Here is a 21,110-nt window from a genome sequence, read left to right on the forward strand (position 1 = left end):
ATAAACCAAAAGGGAGAATTTATCAGTCAAGTGCTAAAGAAAATCTCTTGTTGGAGAATACTTTCCGGAAAACATGGCTTAGTAGGTACTTTATTTTCATGTGTTTAGCACGTCCTTCTAATAACTTCAATAACACTTAATTATAATTTCAAGTCTTTATGGTATCATTCCTTGCAAAATAAGTACTCAGGCAGCCACACTCTCAAGTGACCTGCACAAAACCAGAGGCAAGAGAGACCAGATGTGTGGGTCTGCTGGGAGTCGGTGAGCTTGGTGCTAGATTTCCCCTTGCCTTACCCACAGACCTATATAAGCCCCACTGATGATGAACGACAGATTGGTTTGAATTTTCTTGCAGAAAACTGCTGGCTTATAAAAGTGTGAAAATTAAAAGAAGTACTTGAACCAGACTGTCTTGATCATAAAGTGTTTGCATTCAGTTTGTTTGGGTTTTTCCATGTTTACTATCTAGCACACCTTTTCTATAATATCTTTCATGAAAATGGCCAACAAACTGGCCATTTCACAGTTGATTCATAAATTACTTAGTTTGCATAACAAATGAAGGCCAAATGATGCCTGATGTTATTTATTTAATGGTGAGCTGAGGGCAACAGCTTGGTCACTACGTAAGTACATTTAGTGACAGGAAATTTTTCTGGTATATTAAACCACACTGCAGAGATAGAGCACCAGTTGCCATTTTTGTATCCCTTTCTAGATGCTGTAGACTGCAGGTAGGCAAGGATGGTGGACTTCTGTCCTATCGTCACTGTTTTCTTTCTGTTAACCCTCATGAGATCTAAACCTTTATCATCATGTGAAGTGTCTTGGCACCTAAGGGCTTTCCGTTTTAAGAATTCTACAGCTTACAGAGCAAAACATGTCAGTATTTTAACTAACTACAGCACCAACCAGATAAAGACAGTTGCTTAAATTATGCTACCTGGGAATTAATGAACTATCGTTGTGGCGGCTAATGCTGCTACGACTTGGGAGGCAGTGCAAACCTCAGTGAGGATAAGCCACCAGCCCCAGCAGCTACCTTCAGCCACTTCATTATTAAACTCACTTAGAGCTCCTCCGAGTAGTACAGAGTTGGGAATAGTTCTGGAGCTGGCCCGTACTCCACACACACTATCTGTACAGTTGCAGTGCTTTCACTCCAGCTATGCAGCGCGGCTGGGAGAAAAAACAAGTGCCCATTATTGCAGTGAACAACTTGACAGCAAGCTAGACCACTTCACACAGGTATTGAGTGAGGAGTAAAAGGAGAGTGGCTCACATCAATGGCTGCCTCAAAAATTACTCCTAATTACCGTCAGATCCACAACAAATAGATATTGCACATTTTATCTTTAACAAAGCTTTTTAACCACCAGACTGCCTGCCTTTCAGGAGATGGCTGTATGTATGTATGGCTCATACTGTTCTCTCTGTACTGCAATGGCAAAATGCGGGTATTTCACAACTTATCAAAACAACTCAGGGAAGAGAGGCATCAAAGTATACACTACGGGTTGATATAGTGAATGGCCCAAGAAAAGATGCTTTCCAGATGCATCAGCTTATTCTCTACCACCACAAAAAGAGATTCGGAAAGAAAAACCTCCATGTTTGTGGATGCAACACCCACAGCAGATGGCAATAAAAGAAGACTCAAATTAGTGGCATTCTGTATCGTCAAACCTAAACTTCATCTCAGATCAACACTATCCATAATAGTGTTTAAGTAGTAAGAGAAATTTACTCAAATGTGAAATAAACTATTACACATTCTTAGTTCTGATTCACAGTCTCAGACTGGCAGTGACAGTAACATTTTAATAAACATTAGAATGAAGACACCAATATGACCAAATGACACACTTAAAGTGAGAAAACGAACAGGAGAAACCTTGGCATATCCACCCAAAACAGAACCAAAGCAAAAAAAAAGGCAGAGAAACCAATTTTGCAATCAAAACAGTAAATACTTTATTATAATTTATTAGACAGAATGAGAATGTAAATGAGAAATTAGGAAAGCCAATATTTTCTTAACAGGCATTTGAAGCTTTTGCTGCAAATGCACAAGCAATGAGAATGTTTGCCTGCAGCCAGCCTACGGATCCGCTCACATCCGCACGGCACCCAGCATATTTTGCAAGGGGCAGAGACGTGGCAAGGCTCTCCTCAATCCTTCTGACATGTCTCAAACTGCTAGGAATGTTATCAATCAGGGGTGCTCATGTGCACACTCACGCACACCCATACAGACAGTGAAATTTATCCCCCGAGTCAGTTTACTATCAAAGTAATTACATAAATAGCTTTTGAACTGTCAGCATCTGTCTTTCAAAGAAAAATCAAAGAAAACAATGTGTGAGTACAAAGCCTGGAAGACACAATAGTATTGCATTACGTTTGTATCATTAACTATGGTTACAAAAGAAAAAAAAAAATCCTCCTGTATCTACACAGGTTTGGGGGGGGGAAGAAAAATCATTAAATGGAAATAAGAATATTTTTAACTACTCTGTATTGAAATAACGTTAGGATGTATTATAATAATTGCAGCATGCAGTATAGAGCATTTTTTAAAAAGCATCAGCTAACTGATCTTCTTCAAGACTGTGAGCAGGCAGAAAGGTAGTGGTATGCATTTTTTTTTTTAAGAAAAAACTGAGATGTTTGTAGAAACTTGCCTAAAGTAATTCTTACCTTTATGCGCTATAAGCCATTTTATTGCTGGCCTCACTGAAGTCACCAGCAGAACTATTTCAGTAAGGCCAAGAATTTTCCTACTGACTTTAACAGGGATACATGTTAAATAGATAATTAAATCTTTGCTTGACCCAGTTTGATACCAGGTAGGGTTCTAGGGGTACCTATGAATGAAGCAATTATTGATGCCATCCAACTCAGCAAGCAAACCAAACCATGCCACAACACAGTTTCTGTCTAACTTTACTCTGATGCAACAGACAGTGTGATGAGGACACAACTACAACCCATACATCAGCTAAAAACTGAGTCACCTCCAAGCACTTCCTGCAGCAGTTTGTTTTTTCAGTGTGATTTTTCAGCTAGGGATGTAACGATTTTGATACAAAATTGAAAAAGAGACGAGAAGGAGCTTTTTCAAACTGAACAGCCTATTAACTAAACTGTCCTCAGAAGAATCAAACCCCTACTAGCACTTACTATATTCAAATAATAATAAAAAATATCAGCACTACATATAATAAGTATTTTTTTCTTGAGGGTTTCATTCTGGTATCTTTTCTTAAGAGTTTCATTCTCATCCCATCATCAACTCTTTTTCTTTCCCCACTCCCCACCCCAGCTTTAACTTTGCTCTGCCACATAAGAAATCCAAACCCAACATTACCCTGCTCGGTAAGGAAAGCAGGAAAGTAAAATAGACAGGTCACCTAGTCATCTTCTACTTAAAAGCAAACTAATCTTTGTCATGCTCTCTCTGAAAAAAAAAAATCTATTTATAATGCAACAATTTTAAAGAGGAGTATTCTCCCCTTGCTGCACAGCACAGACGGCTGCGCTGCTGACGTCACCCGACAGTGTATATGTGAGGCAATGGGGACCTGGTGTTACGTGCCTTCAGGAAACGTAGTCTGATAAACACATCTAACTGGCTGAGGTAAGTGCAGAATTTAAACTCTTCTTTCTTCTGTCTTTGAACACAAATGTCAAATGTTTATGACCAAGCAATAAGTATATACTTTAAATTACGTACTTGCTGGTATGTGTTGGTGGGTGGATGTGGGTATGTGCTTGTGCACGTGTGCAAATTCCCTTGATGCTTCCCTATCAATACTTCAGAAAGTGTTTTATTTTGGACTGGCACACAGCTTTTCAGGCCAGTAAATCTTGGAGCTGCCAGGACATAAACATCTAAAAACTGGCATTTATCATTAAGTATTTAAGCCAACTTTACTACACAATGACTGCATCGCTTACAACTACCTACCTTGCTAAATTAAATTACTTCATCTGATTGATATGGGAAGTCAGCATAATAAAAGAAAACTTTCTGACTGCTTTTGACTCAGCAAGCCTCAGCCACCAGAAAAAGAAACAAGGAAAGAAAAAGCCCAGAATTCAAACTGATTTGTCTGTACCTACAGATTTATGTAGTGAATCTTGTTTTCTGTTTGACAAATAAAAATCCTTTTTAGAATAGCAAGCTAGAAGGAAGTTATTTATTTCAGCATACAGACACTCTTAATCTTTTAAGTTTCAGTGGAAGACTTTGCAGAATGAATAAAAACACATGATGAACAATTACCATCTTTTGCCATTACTACCCTCAAGAATTAATATTCTGTGGGGACAAAAACTTAGCCGTCTGCTCTATAACAGACCAGCACATTACTATTTCGCAATGCTGGAAAGAAGTGGTCACTGAGTATTCTTTATTTGCTGTTAGAAAAAGTTTTGGTACAGCAGACTGCAAACAAAGCTTGGTATTCAACCAGGTTAGTAACTTATTGTCAAGGTTACAAAAGGAATAGACAACATTTGTATTGAGACTATTTCTCAAAGGTTATTCATTGTTTTACTGTCTAGACAACAAGCTAGAACTAGGCTACAGAAATGGCATTTGCTGCTGGAATTTCACGCAGCAGCAGGAAAACCTGTAAAAAATACGTATGTGTATGTATATTTGCTTTGTTTTGACAAACTGGTAGTTGTAGCTCAGCAACATTCATCTCTATCAGCACATCTTTCAGGTAATTTCAGTACAAAGAACTGCTTTAGGTCCCTTTTGTCATCCAACCCTCACACTGATTTTTAAATATAGTGGTTTGGCCTCCATATGTTCAAACAAAATAAAGCCACTGGCATTTGCTACTTTAATTAGTTCAATTTTATTCTCTTCTCTCTATTAATAAGCACTTCTTAAAAAGAAAAGTTGTGTTTCATTTAAACAGAACCTGATTTTTTTCTGATCAAATTAAGTACCTTTAAAAAAAAAATTACATAAATCTGGAAGAACCCAAACTTGCTGCTTTGTCACAAATTCGCATTTTTTGCATTTTAGATGCTCTAAAAAAAAAGATTCCTCCAATCCTCCCTTCCACAGATACTACCTTCAACTAACCTGCCGCTCTAAGGTCAAATAGGAGCAGCTCCATCCAGTCACAATCTCCATTTCAGGCTTTCATTTGGCCTGAAAGACTTTCTGCGTTGGTGTGGCTCAGTTGGCACCGTCTCCTTCTCTGCAGCCTGAGAGTATCATATTGCATTGTGACCAACCTCCACTATTTCGGCAGCTGCCAAATTTCCTCTCAAAACTTAGGTTTCCCTGTGTGCCGCTGGGCAGGTTCTATTCCCTGCCCCCCCCAGCATTTCTGAAATATTAACAAAGGACTAAAGCTCACTGTCAGCAATTTGCTACTATTAAACACCCCCAAAAAACAAACACAGAGATACTAAGTAGGTTGCAATAAGTATTGAATTTATCTTACCTCCTTCATTTATGACTCTCACCCTCCTTCTCTCCCCACTCCAAATACAATACTATCCACAAAAAATAATGCAAAACGTCCACATCTGACACAAGTTTGCAAACATTTTTTCAACCATTAATTTGCAAGTGCAAAATTCACACCGCTCCTAAGAAAGTGTGCAGTTTTCACACATCTCCTGGGGATCTGTGCTGTATTAGTCAAAGGTTTAAACCCAGAGTATTCCCCATGAATTACCTCTCTTCTCTTCCCCCTCCTTCCTCTTGTCCACATCTAAACACAGAATCCCTAGCTTCCTTGTCTTCAGTTTACAGATTATGCGATCCAAAGTGTCACTCACTGGATTACTGCACATAACCTGAGCACTACTCAAAGCTTACTTGTCTTCAACTTGTCCAGCATTACTTAAATGGAATTATCCGTCACAATCCATATACCGAATCTGCATAGCACACTTATCTCAAGATTCTGTGTGTCACCTACCAGATTATCCGTTTTAATCCATACATTGAATCTACATAACATATGTCTTTAATTCATGGGCTCTGATGAGCTATAGTATTGCTGAATGGATTATTTCTCTTTATCCATTATTGGCAGTTGTAAGACCGTTCACTGCATAGTCTCTCATGCCCCATCTTCTGACGTATAAGCAAAATTAGAGTCTTCAGCAAACACAGCTCTATCACACATCAAACACAGCTTGATATAATACCTGCACTGATACTTCACGTAACTTGGAACCCAGTTTCCCACACAAAAAGAATGTCTGTCTTATCATGCATTAAGGATTAGGATTGGTAGCCTAATCTTTCATTCAATTACACTCAGAAACTTGTGGTTACTCCAGTACCCTCTTTGGAGTCACCTACATTTAAGTGGATACAATGAAGAGCTGATTTTACCCTAATGCTGATTCCCTTTAACAATGAATGCAGGAAACACTTCACCCGAGTTGTTTAGGAACTAACCTGTACAATGGAAAAGGATTTTCAAACAACAACAAAAAAATATCAGGTTCAGACTTGCCTGGTCTTTCTTGAAAGATTCAGGTGCAATCACTGTGAAAAACGCCTTCACTTCAATAGCAAACCAACTCAGAAAGATTGGAAACAAAAGTCAGTTTAGCCTTTTGTTCCACACACCTATTCAAAATTAGCTAAGTGGAGAACATATAAAATATGTATTATTATTTCTTGACAACTCTCAATAAGCAAGAGATGGACAAGATTAGCAGAAAGGCTTTGTGTACGCTGGGGAAGTTTTAAAAAGAGTTCCCATCGTGGTTAAAGCTGTCTCACATCAGCGTTAGCAAGACTGCACCTCACGATGCGCCTGGCCACCTGGGAGGCCAGCACCGTTCATTGAAGTCTGCTCAGGGGAGGCCCAATGCCAGTGAAACAGATGTTTCATGTTAATTTTCTAAGCATAGGGATGGCCACCGACATCGAAGAGTGTGGCAATAGACTTCTTATACCTTTTGCTACCAACAGCCCAGCCTACATGCTGCATCTGCTGGAATCAGTAACATCGCTTTGGAGGAAAACAGCCACTTTCACCCTGCAATGCACAGGGATCAGGTGGCTAAGCTGAAAGCAGAAAGGGGGTATAATTTTCCTTCCTGTAGATGATCGGTTTGAGACCTGAAGTTCTCTCTGCTCCACTGAATCCAATAAACTGCATTATCCGTGAATAATCCAGAGGTCTTTTGAGCCCCGTTCTTGAATATGATGGATATAAGTAAGTTTGAACAGGCTTTAACCAATTCAATATAGAGTTTTACAGCTTTATTTTAAAATATTTCAATTTAACAGCATGTTTTGCGGGTTTTACTGTAGACTTGTTTTGAACAGAGTAAAAATTCCATGGATTTTGAAACAAAATTTCTTAAGAAATCTCCAGTGCCCAAACTGTATAAATTATTTAGCCCCAGACTACCTCTCCAAACAGAGGCACTTCAGTTAAAATTTCTGCAGATACGCAAGGTTCTAGATTTTGCTCCATTTAAGGAGAAGAGTATTCCCTTGCAGCACCTTTCAGTCAAGCCTCGGAGCACAGTATCACATTTCCTTTTCCATTAGTAACTGGACATACATAGATCCTTCTTAACTGTGATCTTGTCGCTTGTAGCTAGACCTCTGCACATACTCAGGGATGGTTCTCCCATTTTACAGGCATGCAGACGAAGAAAGGGGGGCTTAAAGTAGCTGCCGAAAGACAAAGGAACTAAGAGGAACAACTGAATACAAAATGTGGGAGTCTGGCAACTTCCAGCCATTCACCAACTCCCCCATCTTTAATAAAATATTACTGCTTTCTAACTTAAAAGAAATCACACTAATAGAAAATAAAGTCTTCTGCTTCATCTCCCTTTCTTTTAATCTCTCCCAGAGAATAAAACTCAATGGTAATAACACAGACTTGGGCATTAACAATATGTAGCCTAGTGCTGAGACTTTAGCACATGACATACTAAACCTCCCCCAGATCTAATGAAAAACACAATGAAATTTTGAACAGTTACATGGAAAAAACTATGCAGTTCCTAAGACAGTTGGGCAGTACAGCTTCTAGTGCTGTCCACATTCCAGGGTGTATTAATAATAAGACGCTACTTGTGCGGGGTTTCCAAATATCACTAATAGAGAAATAAGGAAAAAAAAAAAATACAGCTGCCAGGCCAAATACAGGGAGAAGTTAATTAAAAAATCACAACTGGAAAACTTAATAACTCTATGTTCCTATAGAAGGACAAAAACATTTTCTAGCATAATATACGTGTGTTTGGACACGCGTACGTGAGTATAAAGCAGCTCAACTTGCACACCTTTCATGTTGCCTCACTAAATACAGCTGCAATACAGCTGAGCCATTGTTTGTTGGCCGCTCATGGCTGGCGGTGCCATGAAAACCACATTCCTGGGCACTAAATAATCAGCCTGCCTGACCCCCCAAGAACCTGTAAGTCAAATTCATTTACCCCCAGAGGGCAATGCTCTATTGTATCCTCCCTCCTTTCTAGCCACCTAGGAACAATGGACAATAATTGCAACTGTCACGGCAGTCAGTAGGAAAAATAAACCAGTGCCTGTTTTCACAGCTTACTGCCAAACCTGATCCAAACACCTAATAACCATGCCCCCAACCATAGAACCACAGTCGCACTAAAAAGCCTCAGATGTGAGGCTTTTGAACAGAGCTACAGAACAATAACTCGACTTGTGTTCAAAATATGAAGCTAAAAAACAAAAATTAAAGCAAAGAAAACTCTTCTTTGAGGCTGTGCTGTTGCTCCCCATCCTCCCCCCAGGCAAGACTGAAAGGACTGTTGAATTTCTTTCGTGCTAGCATATAGCTGCTGCTGCCGCTTTCAAGTTTAGCTTGTGAAAGGGAAAGAGAGGAAGGGAGAAAAAAAGATTGCCCTCCAACAGAACAAGATCATAGGGACTGGGAACAGACCGCCTTCTCAGTGTGCAGCACTTCTCAGGGCAGCTTCACCGAGTCCAAAGGCAGAGGGAGAATCACTGCGAGTCCTTCCAAAGGCTCCAGCGTGTCCAGAGTTAAGAGGCTCCAGACAACATGCAAGAACTGCTGAAACACACACCCAAAAGTGGGTATGAAAGCTGCCTGTGTACTTCAGGCCTAAAAGATCTTAAAGACTCATCAGTCTGTGGCAGCCGATGATGCTATTTTAAAACAATATACTTTTAAAAAACAGAACTCGCAGATAAGCCCAGTGGCTACCCTGTCTCTTCACAACCTGTTGCTTTACGCACGTGGAGCAAACATGCTCAGTGGGAATAAAGAACCCAGGGTTTGGCCCTCTGTTATAATAATAATATCTTAGCCTATTTGCGGCTGAAGCACTATATTCGGCTATAAAGTTATCCTACATATGTAACGTATACATATATATATTTTTGAATTACAGCTTCTTGGGGAGAAGCTAAGGAAAGCAAGTGGCATACTTTCCAACTTGCATAAGTCAGCGGACTAGTGCAAACTAATGCCAGTGGCTTACGAGTGACAGGCTGGAAGGCACACATCATTAAAATAACACTATCTTTGCACATGTACCAATACATTAACTTCCAAGAGCGTATCATATTCTATTCTTTACTGAATGCTGCCCACCTCCTGTGCAGAAGGCCCTTAAACCTGTCAGGCACAAGGTTTGGGAGCCGGCCTGAATGAGGATCTCGTTATCAGGGACAACATTGGTAAGCAAAGAAAACAAAAATAACAAAGAGAAATGAAATCTAGTTTATAAACATAAAAGAAGGGTTTCATTTAAATCTCATTCTACTTTCACATTTCCAAAACAACATTGGCTTGGATTTTTCTACTCCAGATGTATGCTGATACGAATGGGAGAAGAATCAGAGTCACTGTTTCTTTTCAGAATGATAATGGCTGCTCTGAAAACTAATTTTTTTACGCACATGTATTTTGAGTCGGTTCCTCATCACAAGCCCTGAGGAAGAATTATAAAAATATTAAATTCCGTGAAAACAAACAACTACAGGTTCCCTAAAATGACCTCACATATATAAAATGGGGAAATATCTTGGCAAAGCAGAAGCTACTGCTGCTGGAGAGTGGTCAAATTTTGTCATTTTCCTTCTGGAGTACAGCTTTAAAAGAACATGCTTTAGCGCACAGATGTTGTACGCTGTCTTTTAAAATCTGCATTGCCTAATTTCGGTACCTAGAGGTATCATTACACAAACTTTGCTCTTTCCCCTCCCCCCCCCCCCCCCCACACACACACACACAGAGAAGTCAAAAAAATCTACATCATCAAAATCTGTCCAAAAATTAACAAGGACTTCTGATCACCCTCAGATTTCAGAAGCTGAGCTCTGCTACATTCTGACACCACATAAGCCTGTGTTTGATATGTGATTTGACTTTTTTTTCCAACCCAGTAAGAGAACATGTCCTCTTACAACACAGAATATATGCAACAAAAGCTTTACAGAAGTTCATTCACTTAGGGCAATATACCATTTAATTTATTTACGTTATCACAGATGGAGAGCATACATTTCATTGAAGCCCCAAATTACGACGTTTCAAGGGGAAGGGAAGAAGAGCAAACAAACAAAGTTCCATAAAGCCAGTGATGGCTGTATATTCATTCTCAATTTGTTTTTATCACAGAAACAGCATTACCTTTTATTTCTCCAAAGTTCCCTGATCCCATGGCAAGAAGCTTGTCTTTCCAGTCCTTTGATAGTAGCTTTTCAATACTGGGAGTTTCTGAGTGAAGGGGGGGAAAAAAAATGTAAGCAAATCAACATGACTGTCTCCACAATAGAACTCATTAAAAGTCTATCTGCTAAAAATAAGGCCAACCCTATTCTGGGCCCCAGTTCATGATGACTTCATCAACAAACTGATAAGGGGGGGGGGGGGGGTGTAGGAAAAAATGTAGAAAAAAAAAAGTTTTTTGTCACCTGCTGTTTCAAAACCATTAGCTTTTTCCTCTTGTGGAACAAAGCCCCGGTAATTCTGTATGACAATGGGCACATATAAACCTGCAGTTCATTGTTTTTCAATTTGGTGAACAAGTTGCTGCCTATAATGGATGCCTGTCAATTTCTGGGTGTTAGTCTGCAGTCAAAAAATAATTATGTTGATAAAATGCAGAGTAAAGAGAGAGAGAGAGAAGCAAAGAATTAGCTCCTAAATCTGCTACATGTAATTATATCCCTCTGAGTCTTTACAATTACATCCACTTTATAATGTGTGTTTAAACATCGTGTGGTGGTAAGCATACTGTGGAAAGATTTTCTAGTAACACGCACATTATAAATAATAATAAAAAGTTGGGTATGAAAAAAGCTTTAAAAGATTGCAAAATCCAGAGGGAGAAAAGGCATTGCTTAGAATGGAAACCCATTATTTGCTCATTTCAGATTCTATCACTTCCTTTAAAAATAAAATAAAATAAAATATATTTGTTCGGTATTTTCAGGAAAAATGCACCGAGGGTGTGGATGGGTCTGATATTTATGTCTGTAACTCTTGTATTCTGACCTCTTTTTGTGTAGAATTTTAATGCATAAGTAAATATAAATGCTAACAAAATTCAGAGAACATTAAACTCAATTCCAAACAATGTAATTGTATATTCTTGTCAGCATTTAGATGGGTACACAATTACAATAGCTTTCAATCCCACGATTAGCACTGCATTCAGTTAGAAAATGGAGTGTACTAAAAGATAAGTGTCCCAGTATGCCCCATCTAAATAACAATACCCACACTTATTATCTGGATCTAAGACATATACTGCTATTCTCCACATTTGTGTTTATGTGTATTTGTATTTGTTCAGGCATTTGTTTACCCCCTACCAGGAGCATAAAGGGAGTACATGTTAACTTATCAAAGGGACCGTCTGGCCTAGAGACCATACAATTATTAGCAACTGGTTAATTTTCCCCACAGTAAAAACCATTATGAGCAACCTTCATTATCTCGTTTGGCTAATTCTGCCTCCTTTCTTCAAGCCCCAACTTCCAGCTCGGAGGCAGCCGCCCCGCACCGCCGCGGGGAGGCTCCCGGGGGCCCGGCCGGGTCCCCCCGCCCGCCGGCCGGCTCCGCGCGCCGCCTTGTCCCCACCGCACACACCGCCTGTCACACCCGAGCCCAAAGCCCCCTCACACCGGACGCACAAACGAGCACGGTGGCTCGGGCACACGGTGCCCTCCCGCTCTTCACCGCCCCCCCCCACCCCCGCCCGCCGCCTCGCGGGGGGTGCGCGCCCGCGGGAGCCCGCGCCCAGGTACGTCCCCGCGGCCGCACCGCGCCGGGCGCTGCGAGCCCAGCGGCCCCGCATCCCACTGGCTGTAGGTGAGATTTATTTTATTTCATCCCCCCCTCCCCCCAACGTTTTTATACACGTTGCAACGCTCCGGTGTCCTCTGTAACTGCTCTCAGAGGGGCAGGCTCTGGCAGGAAGGGTCGCTCCTTGCGCTGACCCCGGACACGGTCACCCAGGAGCGCCTGAACGCCAAGTTTTCTGTTAGAAACCCGACAACTGCAATGAAATCCTAACGAAATAGATGGGAGAAGCTGCGGTGCAATGACCGTTTCCCTGCCGGGGCTGACGATACGGAGAAGCCGCCACGCTCGAGGCACTTCCACCGCTACTTCTGAAGTTTGCGGGTCGCCTGGAAGCACCCACGAAGGAAACCATTCTCCCAAACATGTCTGAATAGGTCGAACAAACGCCGCCACTTGTCTTTTTTTTTAAAAAAAAAAAATATTTTATTTATTTTATTTTCCGCCGCTTTTCTAAAAAATTCTCGACCAGCGTGTAAACAGGCCAGAGCAAACGCGGTATTTGTAGCAGAGGGCCGTCAGTCACTAAAAGCTAACAAATCTTTGCAAAGCAGGAATGCGGCAATGAGAAATCCATTGTGAGCCGACAATAGGCTCCAAGAGCCTGCAGGCACCAAAAGCAGCCCGCCTTACTTTTAAAAGTCTATTGTCAGCAAAGTCCACCACAAAGCTTTTCCCCCTGCGGCTAGACAAAATATTCGCCGTGGTGCGCTCGGCAAGAAACAGAAGTCTTCTGTCTAACTTGCCGCGTTAAAGCAACAGTAGCCGCTCGCCGGGGCTGCCAGGGCCCCGCTGAGCCGGCCGTGGCTGAGGCATCGCCCGCCCCGCCCCGCCGCAAGCGGGGCTGCGGAGCCCGCACCGATCCGCCGCAGCCGCCCGGCGAGCAGCGCTGGGACGGGCCCCGGTGTGACTTTACGGGGAGGGCATGCGTGCGCGGGGGGGTGTGCGCACCCCGCTGTGTCAATCCGCACCCCGGTGACCGAGGGACCAGCGTTACAAATGAGTTACCCTCCTCCGCACCCCGCCACCTGACTCCGCCGGTGATTGCGGGAGAAGCCGGCGGAGGAAACGAGCGGAGGATAATGAAGGCGATGGACCGGCCGTGGTATCAATGACTGAATTTCTGCGAGAATGGTAAAAGATCTCGGTAGGAAAGCGCGATTAGAGATGTGAAAGGCCAAATGGCAAAATCCCAATAGTAACAATGCATCTGTTCATTAATGTGTGAATATGAGTAATATGAAAATTTAACACGATTATAAGCCCCTCAGCAATCCTGATGGCATAAAAGAGATTGTAGTGATCTAATCAGCGCTTCCCCTGTTGAAATACTGTATGTTAACTATTTAAAATGATATTATATAGATTTTTTTCCTTTAACTCCCCCCCCACGTAATCATATTTAATTGATGTACTAACTTAGTTTCAAACCTCCCTTGACTTGAACTGCAATTTTTACATAAGGCGCTTCAACAGAATTTCGATCTAGAATCAGCAAATCGGTGTCCTTCTGCTAATACTTAAAAAGAACTTTAATTCTGAAAGACAATAGCTTCCTCACCCCTATAGCTTTATAGAGCTAAAGGGCTATATTAAATTACAGCTTGTTTAATTCTATTATATACCGTGTTAACATATTGTACTTACATAAAATATGCTATTCATGTACTCAACCTATCACATTTCAGTAGATGCTTGTGAAATACATTATGCACCATATCTTGGAAACAACCATTTATTATGTCATTTACATACGCCATTAAAAAAAGATTTGAAATTTACACATCTTAAATAAAAATAACTGTTTAAAAGGTTACAACTGTAGAGCTTTCATGAATTATACAGAAAAAAAGTAATCTTTTGTTCAGGTTTTTGTCTGATTTTTTTTGTTTTTTTTTTTTTTTAGACTTCATTGGGAAGATGATGCTCTCAAATTAAGAAAAGAAATAAACACTGTATCTTGTTTGCAAAGCACTTGTTCTCTGGATTTGTTAGAAAGTCAGTAGAACTTTCAACGCTTGCGCACATTAACGTGCAGCTTGAAACTTGGAAAGGGGGCTTGCAGACAGGTACTACTATTCTTGATCCCCACTTACCACTTACTCTCCCCTTGGATTCACCAGAACAATGTTCCTACATCCAAAATCTGAGGCATATTGTGACAAATTTTGGATATGCATCAGGATAGCTATGCATTATGATAATCTATATTAGCATTTCCAAAAAAGCTATACACAGTGTGATCTGCCACTCTAAGTTCTGATTATTCAGAGTGTCTCCTAATTTCATCTTCGAGAGGAACCCAGGATTAGCCCCATTTCTTCTTCTGAGTCCCACTTGAGCTAAGGATATCTCCCATTACCTATTTGCAATGTAGGTCCTACTGCACACAATAAAACAACTCCAAGTCTATCCACAGCACAGTATGAATACATCTACAGAAGAGTTGTTCACGGGTTGCTTGTGAACAGTAATTCACTAATGTTTGGGAAACATTTTTGTTCCAGAAACACTATAAAAAGTGTTAAGTGGTGTTAGAGAAGGGGATTACGGGTAGGGTACCAAAGAAAAAGACTGATGGGAAGAATAACAGGAATCATTAAGGCAATGTTGGCGAAGAGAAGACGGATTGAATTAATAGAGATACAAATTCATCCACAAAAATTATTTCTGCTGTCTCTATTCAGCACATTTGTCAGTCATTAGCTCTTTCTAGAGATATTTACGGCACATTTTGTTTTTCTTGTTTCACCCTTGCCTCTGTTGCTTGCATATGCTTCTTCGCATCACTGCATATGGCAATACCCACTGGTGAATGGCCCTCCAACTGTGCCAGCAGCACACTGGCTCCTCGGTGCCCCCCGGCCCCGCCACTCTCCCTCCTCCCCTCCTGCCCTCCTGTGCCAAGCACCATCGAGACTGACTCCCTCATCTACAACAATGAGACCTGGAGACCGATGCCAGCAGCCAGCAATTCTCACACAGGCCTTCAGTGCACAGAATTAAACCACTTTCTCACTGGTGCAATAGTCCCATGTTAACTGCTCTGATTTGCATGTACAGACTCACGTATGCATTGATCTGTATGTGTTGGGCACGCATATACATATGCTGTATTGCTCTGACAGTAACGGAAAGCAAAGCATCTAAGTAACATAACATCGCTTTTTAATCTAACTTTTTGTGTGCTAACAAGTGTGCCACTGTACCTCTACTTCTGTATTTGAAGTTTAAATATAGCTTCATCAACTTATTTGCTTAAAAGACTTAAAGTTTTCACACCGAGTAAGCAGCAGTTTGTTTCCAGAAGTGGTTAAGGCTACAAAGCCATAGTAAGAGGCACCACTTTTAGCACAGTCTGCTAGACTTCTATTTAATTTAGTCTGCTTCCAGAAGTTGTGTTAATTTTTTCAGGCATTGTAACTCCCCTTTGGGAATGACCTAATCCTACTCTCAATTCAGTGGCAGTGCAGATGCACGTGTACCTGAACCTGCCTCGGCAGCCTTCCAAAAACGCAGTCCCACAGCGCAGTGTTCCCTTCAGGCCTAACCTCTCTGGTAGCTCTTTTCAATCCATGCTCCAGGGTCACAGTCCTGGAAATCCACTTAGAAAAGCTTTGAACGGTCTTCACTGCCAAATCTCTTCCTATTACCTCTTTCTGCTCCTGCTGATTATTTACTAAAAGCACACTTCAGTCTCATGCAGCTGCTTGCTTCCAGAGAAAGGCATGCACTTCCATCATGCTGTAACAAGGTGTGGGACAGGGCATCGCCACATGAGGTGCTTCCAGAAGAACCATATTTGAAGAGGAAAGGGGAAAGCAAAGCTCTGACATTGTAAAGAAGAGACAGCTTCTCCCGTAAAAGGGAAGGAGGCTGACATTATGTCGAACACGAGTCAGGAACGGTAGGAGTCCTGCTTTCGTGGTGTGTGGGCGTCTGAGCACGGGTGCTCTCTGAAGGAGATGCCCAAAGTGTTCCCTCCTCCATAACTACTGTGAACAGTTCTCGTCCTGGGATGAAAGAGAAAGACTCCTTAGAACAAAGTAAATGAAAGATGTTTGGCCTCAGCAAGGATGATGACATGAAGTGTAGCAGAGCAGAGAGAAGCCAGGAGCTGCTCAATACCCAGCCAGACCACCAGACATTTCCTGCCAACTCGTGTCATTCCTAGAGGAAGAAGTATTTGGTCGGCACAAATGATCACGAATAAACTTTAGCATTGGCTGATATACCTTCCACTTTTGGCAAGCACTTTATATTATGAAAGAGCTGGCAAATACCCTCCATCCATTATTCACTCTTTTCTTCTGCCATGGTCATAAATATGTTACACCTGTTGGCCACAGTTCCACTCACCATTTCTACAACCCTCAGCTATTGACATGCCATCCCACTGGTACTCTGTTCTGTGTTCACGCACCACAACGAACCCTTTCTGGTTTAAATCAGGAGACAAGATTAAGGTCAGATCTCCACTCTTCCTTTGAAAGAGCAGACAAGCACATAGTCAGACACAAGAAATTTCTCTTTTTAGGCACCCATTTCTTATTATGAAGGTCATACCTATACAAAATCAGAAACAATTTTCATAGCAAAGAAAATAAAGCAACTATTATGAAGAAATGTTTGGTATCAGCAGGTTACATAGACACACAGCATCTGCATACACATACGGTTCTCCATCAACAGAATCATGCTTTTAGGGAACTACTTGCAGCTAGGCAAGACACTATGAATCATGAGCAGGCACAACACAGAATGTATTTAAATTTGGAAATCAAAGACCACACAACATACATTTTTCTCTTGCCTTCCAGGAAGTACTGCAATTTTTCACCAGTCTAAAAGCATTTTAAACTTTTGGAGAAGACACTAGGAAACACCTCTATAAATGTAAATACTGTTCAAATGCAGGACATAGTTGCTCAGGCATAATAAGCAAAAATGTGGTGCTAAGGACAATACTACCTGGGGCTTCTCTGACTGGGCAGAAAGTAGTGTGCTGTTGGGTCCTTTGTTGTTTCGAGGTTTTTTACACACAGAATATTTTTTGGACTTTGGGCACAAACTCACGGAGCCGAATGAAATATTCTCATTTCAATGAGATATTTAGGAAGCTACGGTGCTCTGGCCAGCTCATCATAGTGCAACTCTTACTACACCACTTCCATCACAACCACTGTGCAGAAAACAGCTGGGCTACATATGTCCATAGGTGGCTTCCAAACCTACTAAAAAGCTCCCTTCTTTGGCAGGGATAACCAGCCTTCCTGCTCTTGAAACCTCCCGTCCCACATGTTAGCTCCAGCCACACATTAGCTCCCATAGCATTTTATTTCAGAGGATAAAATCAACTTCTGTACCCACAGATGACCGTAGTTACCTGTGATGTACAATGACACCAGGTTACTGTAGTATTCTTGTTGCACATACTTGCATAATTTTGTGTACACTTAAATAATAGAACAGTTGTCTTCAGGTTGCTGGCTGTCTTCTCTAATACCCATAATATTGCATTAATGAAGTACACACTACATGAATGATAAGACATTTTTATTGTGATTTCTGGTGCAAGAGTACTGCTTCTTGTGCTAAAAAAAAATAATTCACATAGCCAGAAAAGGCTGTGTAGTACAAGAAATAAATTATTCAAGATTTTAAAATCAAAATCAGTAATCTATGAATGCCACTAAAAACACGATTTTACTCAATCTACAAATACACTAGCAGTTATTTTTAGAACTGCTCACCAATGCATACTGCCAGTCTAACAAGAAAGTTACCTAAAACCACAAGGACATTTATGAAGAAGAAAAGGTTAGAGTAGTCTTCAGATACACTATACTACCAGTTGTTGAACTCATTATCCCTTAGGATGTGAGGAGCCAGCAAACCACAGCACAAGGTAGGAACACATGGCTAAGCAGGACAGAGGGAGGGCATGCACAGGGACTTTTTAAGCTAGGTTTGTGGCCAAAACTAGCATTTCATTCAGCTACACCCTCAGGAACAGTCAGGCTATTGTCTGAAATCTTTAGTTTCCATCACCTGAACGCACCGTTAGCTGTGTCCTTTTCAGGCTGTCTTGTTTCAACAAATGGTCGCCTACTCTGGGAGCAGTGTCACACTCCAGATATGACACATACAATGCAAGAAATGAAGCCTGTCATGTAAACCTTCTGCCAATCCTTCAGTCTCCCAGCAGTGGAGTCTATGTTCATTTTGGGGTTACATAGGCAACACTCAATTTTCTCAGCTTCCATCCACATTTTTGGTACACAGATTCAGGACAGAGTCTGCTTTCAGAACGTGAAAAATTCAGGTATTTCTAAAAGCCTGACTGTCATACACTTTTTCTGGACTGACAATGTCTACATAAATAAAATGTCCACAAAGCCTTTGTGGGGCCTGCATACCTGACAAAACCACCTCCTTTACGAACGCAGTATTGAGTCAGGGAGCAAGCCTGCATCCCTGCTCTCACCTCAGAACAACAGGGAATTCCAGCTCAATCTCTGTTACTTCCACCATGCTAACTTGTAGAGTACATACTCTGCTGCCTTACGTACCGTAGCAACAACAGACCCCATCAAGGCTACTAAGTGTACATTGTTTACCCTCTAAACAATAATATCCTAGGGTTGCGAGCTGCTGTATGACAATTGTCACCTGTCCCACTGTTGCGGGGGACGCATTCATATTTGTGTGCCAGGGCAGCTGGACAGTGGCATGCTCTACTCACACCTCTGTGACCTAGCTTTTCGCATCAAGCCTGGAGTCACTGCTGGCTGCCTCGCATTTGCATGGGGATGGGGCCGCGTTACTTGCAGGATACCTCTAAAACCACTATGGCTTAATTATTCTGAAGAAACACTGGAACAGCGTAGTTTGTAGTCACTGCTCAGTTATCTTCCATCTAAATCCTTGTCCTTGCAAATACATAGTAGGATATGGCTGATTCGAGGATTGATTCAATCTCTGCCTTCCCCATTTCTGCAGCAGAGCAACTGTGTCCCCCAGAGAAGGGCACACCGAGGCACCGTGAATGGCACTGGATGCTATGCACAGGATAATATATCTTTTGTCACTGAAATTTGTTGGGACTCAGTGCTTTGGATTCCCAAAGGCATTCAGGAGCATAAATCTCATTCTGGAAAGGAATTAGGCTCTAACTGCCTTTGGAGATCCAGGCCAGTTGGCCAAAACAGCCGAACGTGAACATATTCTGCCAAATGCGGCATTTCGCTGGCACAACTGTTGCCGGAACATCTATTTCAGCATACAGAATCTTTAGAACAATCCCAAGTCCCCACTAATGCTGTCTTCTTCACCCCTAAGAAAAGTAACAGATAAGAACGAAGCAAGTTATTTAACCTTAACAAACCTAAAAAAATAAGTTAAATTTTAAAAATGTTCCCTATACTTTCCTGATATACAAGAAATAAATTAATAAATGCAACAGAGTAACTCACTTTCAAACACCTGAGCAGCAACATTTTCCTTTTCATTGATGGTACAATTACACCAGCAGGAATCCTTACGAAAAGAAGGGCAAGAGTAAAATAAAAAAAACCTCTGCTACTCATGTAAAAAGAGATTTTTGTCTTAATCTGTGTTCTTCAACTTTCTAATGCCTCTTTAATTCCAGGCATCTCTAAATGAAAGAAGGAATTGATTTTCTCAGGAGTGGTCCACCCAGCAAAAAAACCTGTGTCAGTTGACAGAAGGAGGCACTATACCAAGCCTGAGCTTCACTGAAACTCTGAAACCACAAAGATGTTTTAATATTTCCAGAGACTATTTCAAGAGTAACAACATAAAAACAGAGACATCTGGAATTAAATACCATTAAATTTCACTTCAGTTTTATTTTTCTGTCTCACTTGAACAGAGATACTCCACTGTAATATATATTCCCCTGAAATATATTTTTGTATTAGTGCTACCAACAGAGTCAGTTTCTAATTAAAGGGCCATAATATCTTGTTAATATTAACAGAGAGCAATGTTTTTGGTCTGCTAATTTTTTACATGTTCAGCACATCCTTAATAAGCAAGAAGGCTTAAAAAAAGCATTCAACAAGATGACTATACACTAAGTTTTTATGGGTATTGACACATCATTAAAGATGTTCTAGGGAGATTCCATGGTTTATCCTCTGACAGAAAAGATCTTTTGTGCTGACCTGTCTCTTCTTAAGTAATTAAGTGCTTTCTCAAAAAAATCCTAAAACAAAACCCCAAGAGAGCCAAAAAGTATACAATCTAAATAACCGTAAAAAAAGAAATTGAGAACTACAGTGTTTGGCTAGAATTTCAAGGAAATCCTTCTGAAGCTCAACCACTCCACTTCTAAAATCCTAAATTCAACAGCAGCAATGTAACCCTTCACATACAGTTACTATGGCATTTTTTTTACCTGAAAGTCTCAAAGCAACATTTTTAAAAATGGAAAAAAAATGAGTCTTGAAGTGCTCATAATTTTCCTCAAAATGCCAAAACTAAGGACCCCACGTGATGAAGCTGAGGTGACGATCTTCTAAATAGTCTATCTTTCAGCCCTTACCCAGTCATTATTTCCCACCACCAAACAGTACGCGCCTCCAGCCTCCAGCCACTCCGCTGCAAAGGGAGCTGTCGATAGCTCGGGCTCCTCGCCCCTCGGTCACCTTTACCTTGACAAAGAGGGAAGAGGAGCCTTATTGCCAGCATGGGAGAGCAATGCAATTAAAAAAAAAAAAAAAAAAAGGAAATAAGAAACTGAAACAAGCACTCTTGTCA

At 41.1% G+C, this 21,110-nt stretch overlaps 1 protein-coding gene across 9 annotated transcripts in view; it reads right to left on the bottom strand.

Annotated features, from left to right (window-relative positions):
* The window catches only part of SOX5 (SRY-box transcription factor 5), a 341,279-nt gene that overhangs the window by 154,806 nt on the left and 165,363 nt on the right, over positions 1-21,110 (bottom strand). For all 9 annotated transcript variants that reach the window (XM_040595770.1, XM_040595774.1, XM_040595773.1 and 6 more), the window contains one exon: positions 10,650-10,736. In XM_040595770.1, the coding sequence (XP_040451704.1) occupies positions 10,650-10,736 (87 nt within the window). The remainder of the gene's footprint in view (positions 1-10,649; positions 10,737-21,110) is intronic.

This window comes from Falco naumanni, chromosome 5 (genome assembly GCF_017639655.2).
Source record: "Falco naumanni isolate bFalNau1 chromosome 5, bFalNau1.pat, whole genome shotgun sequence".
NCBI lineage: Eukaryota > Metazoa > Chordata > Aves > Falconiformes > Falconidae > Falco > Falco naumanni.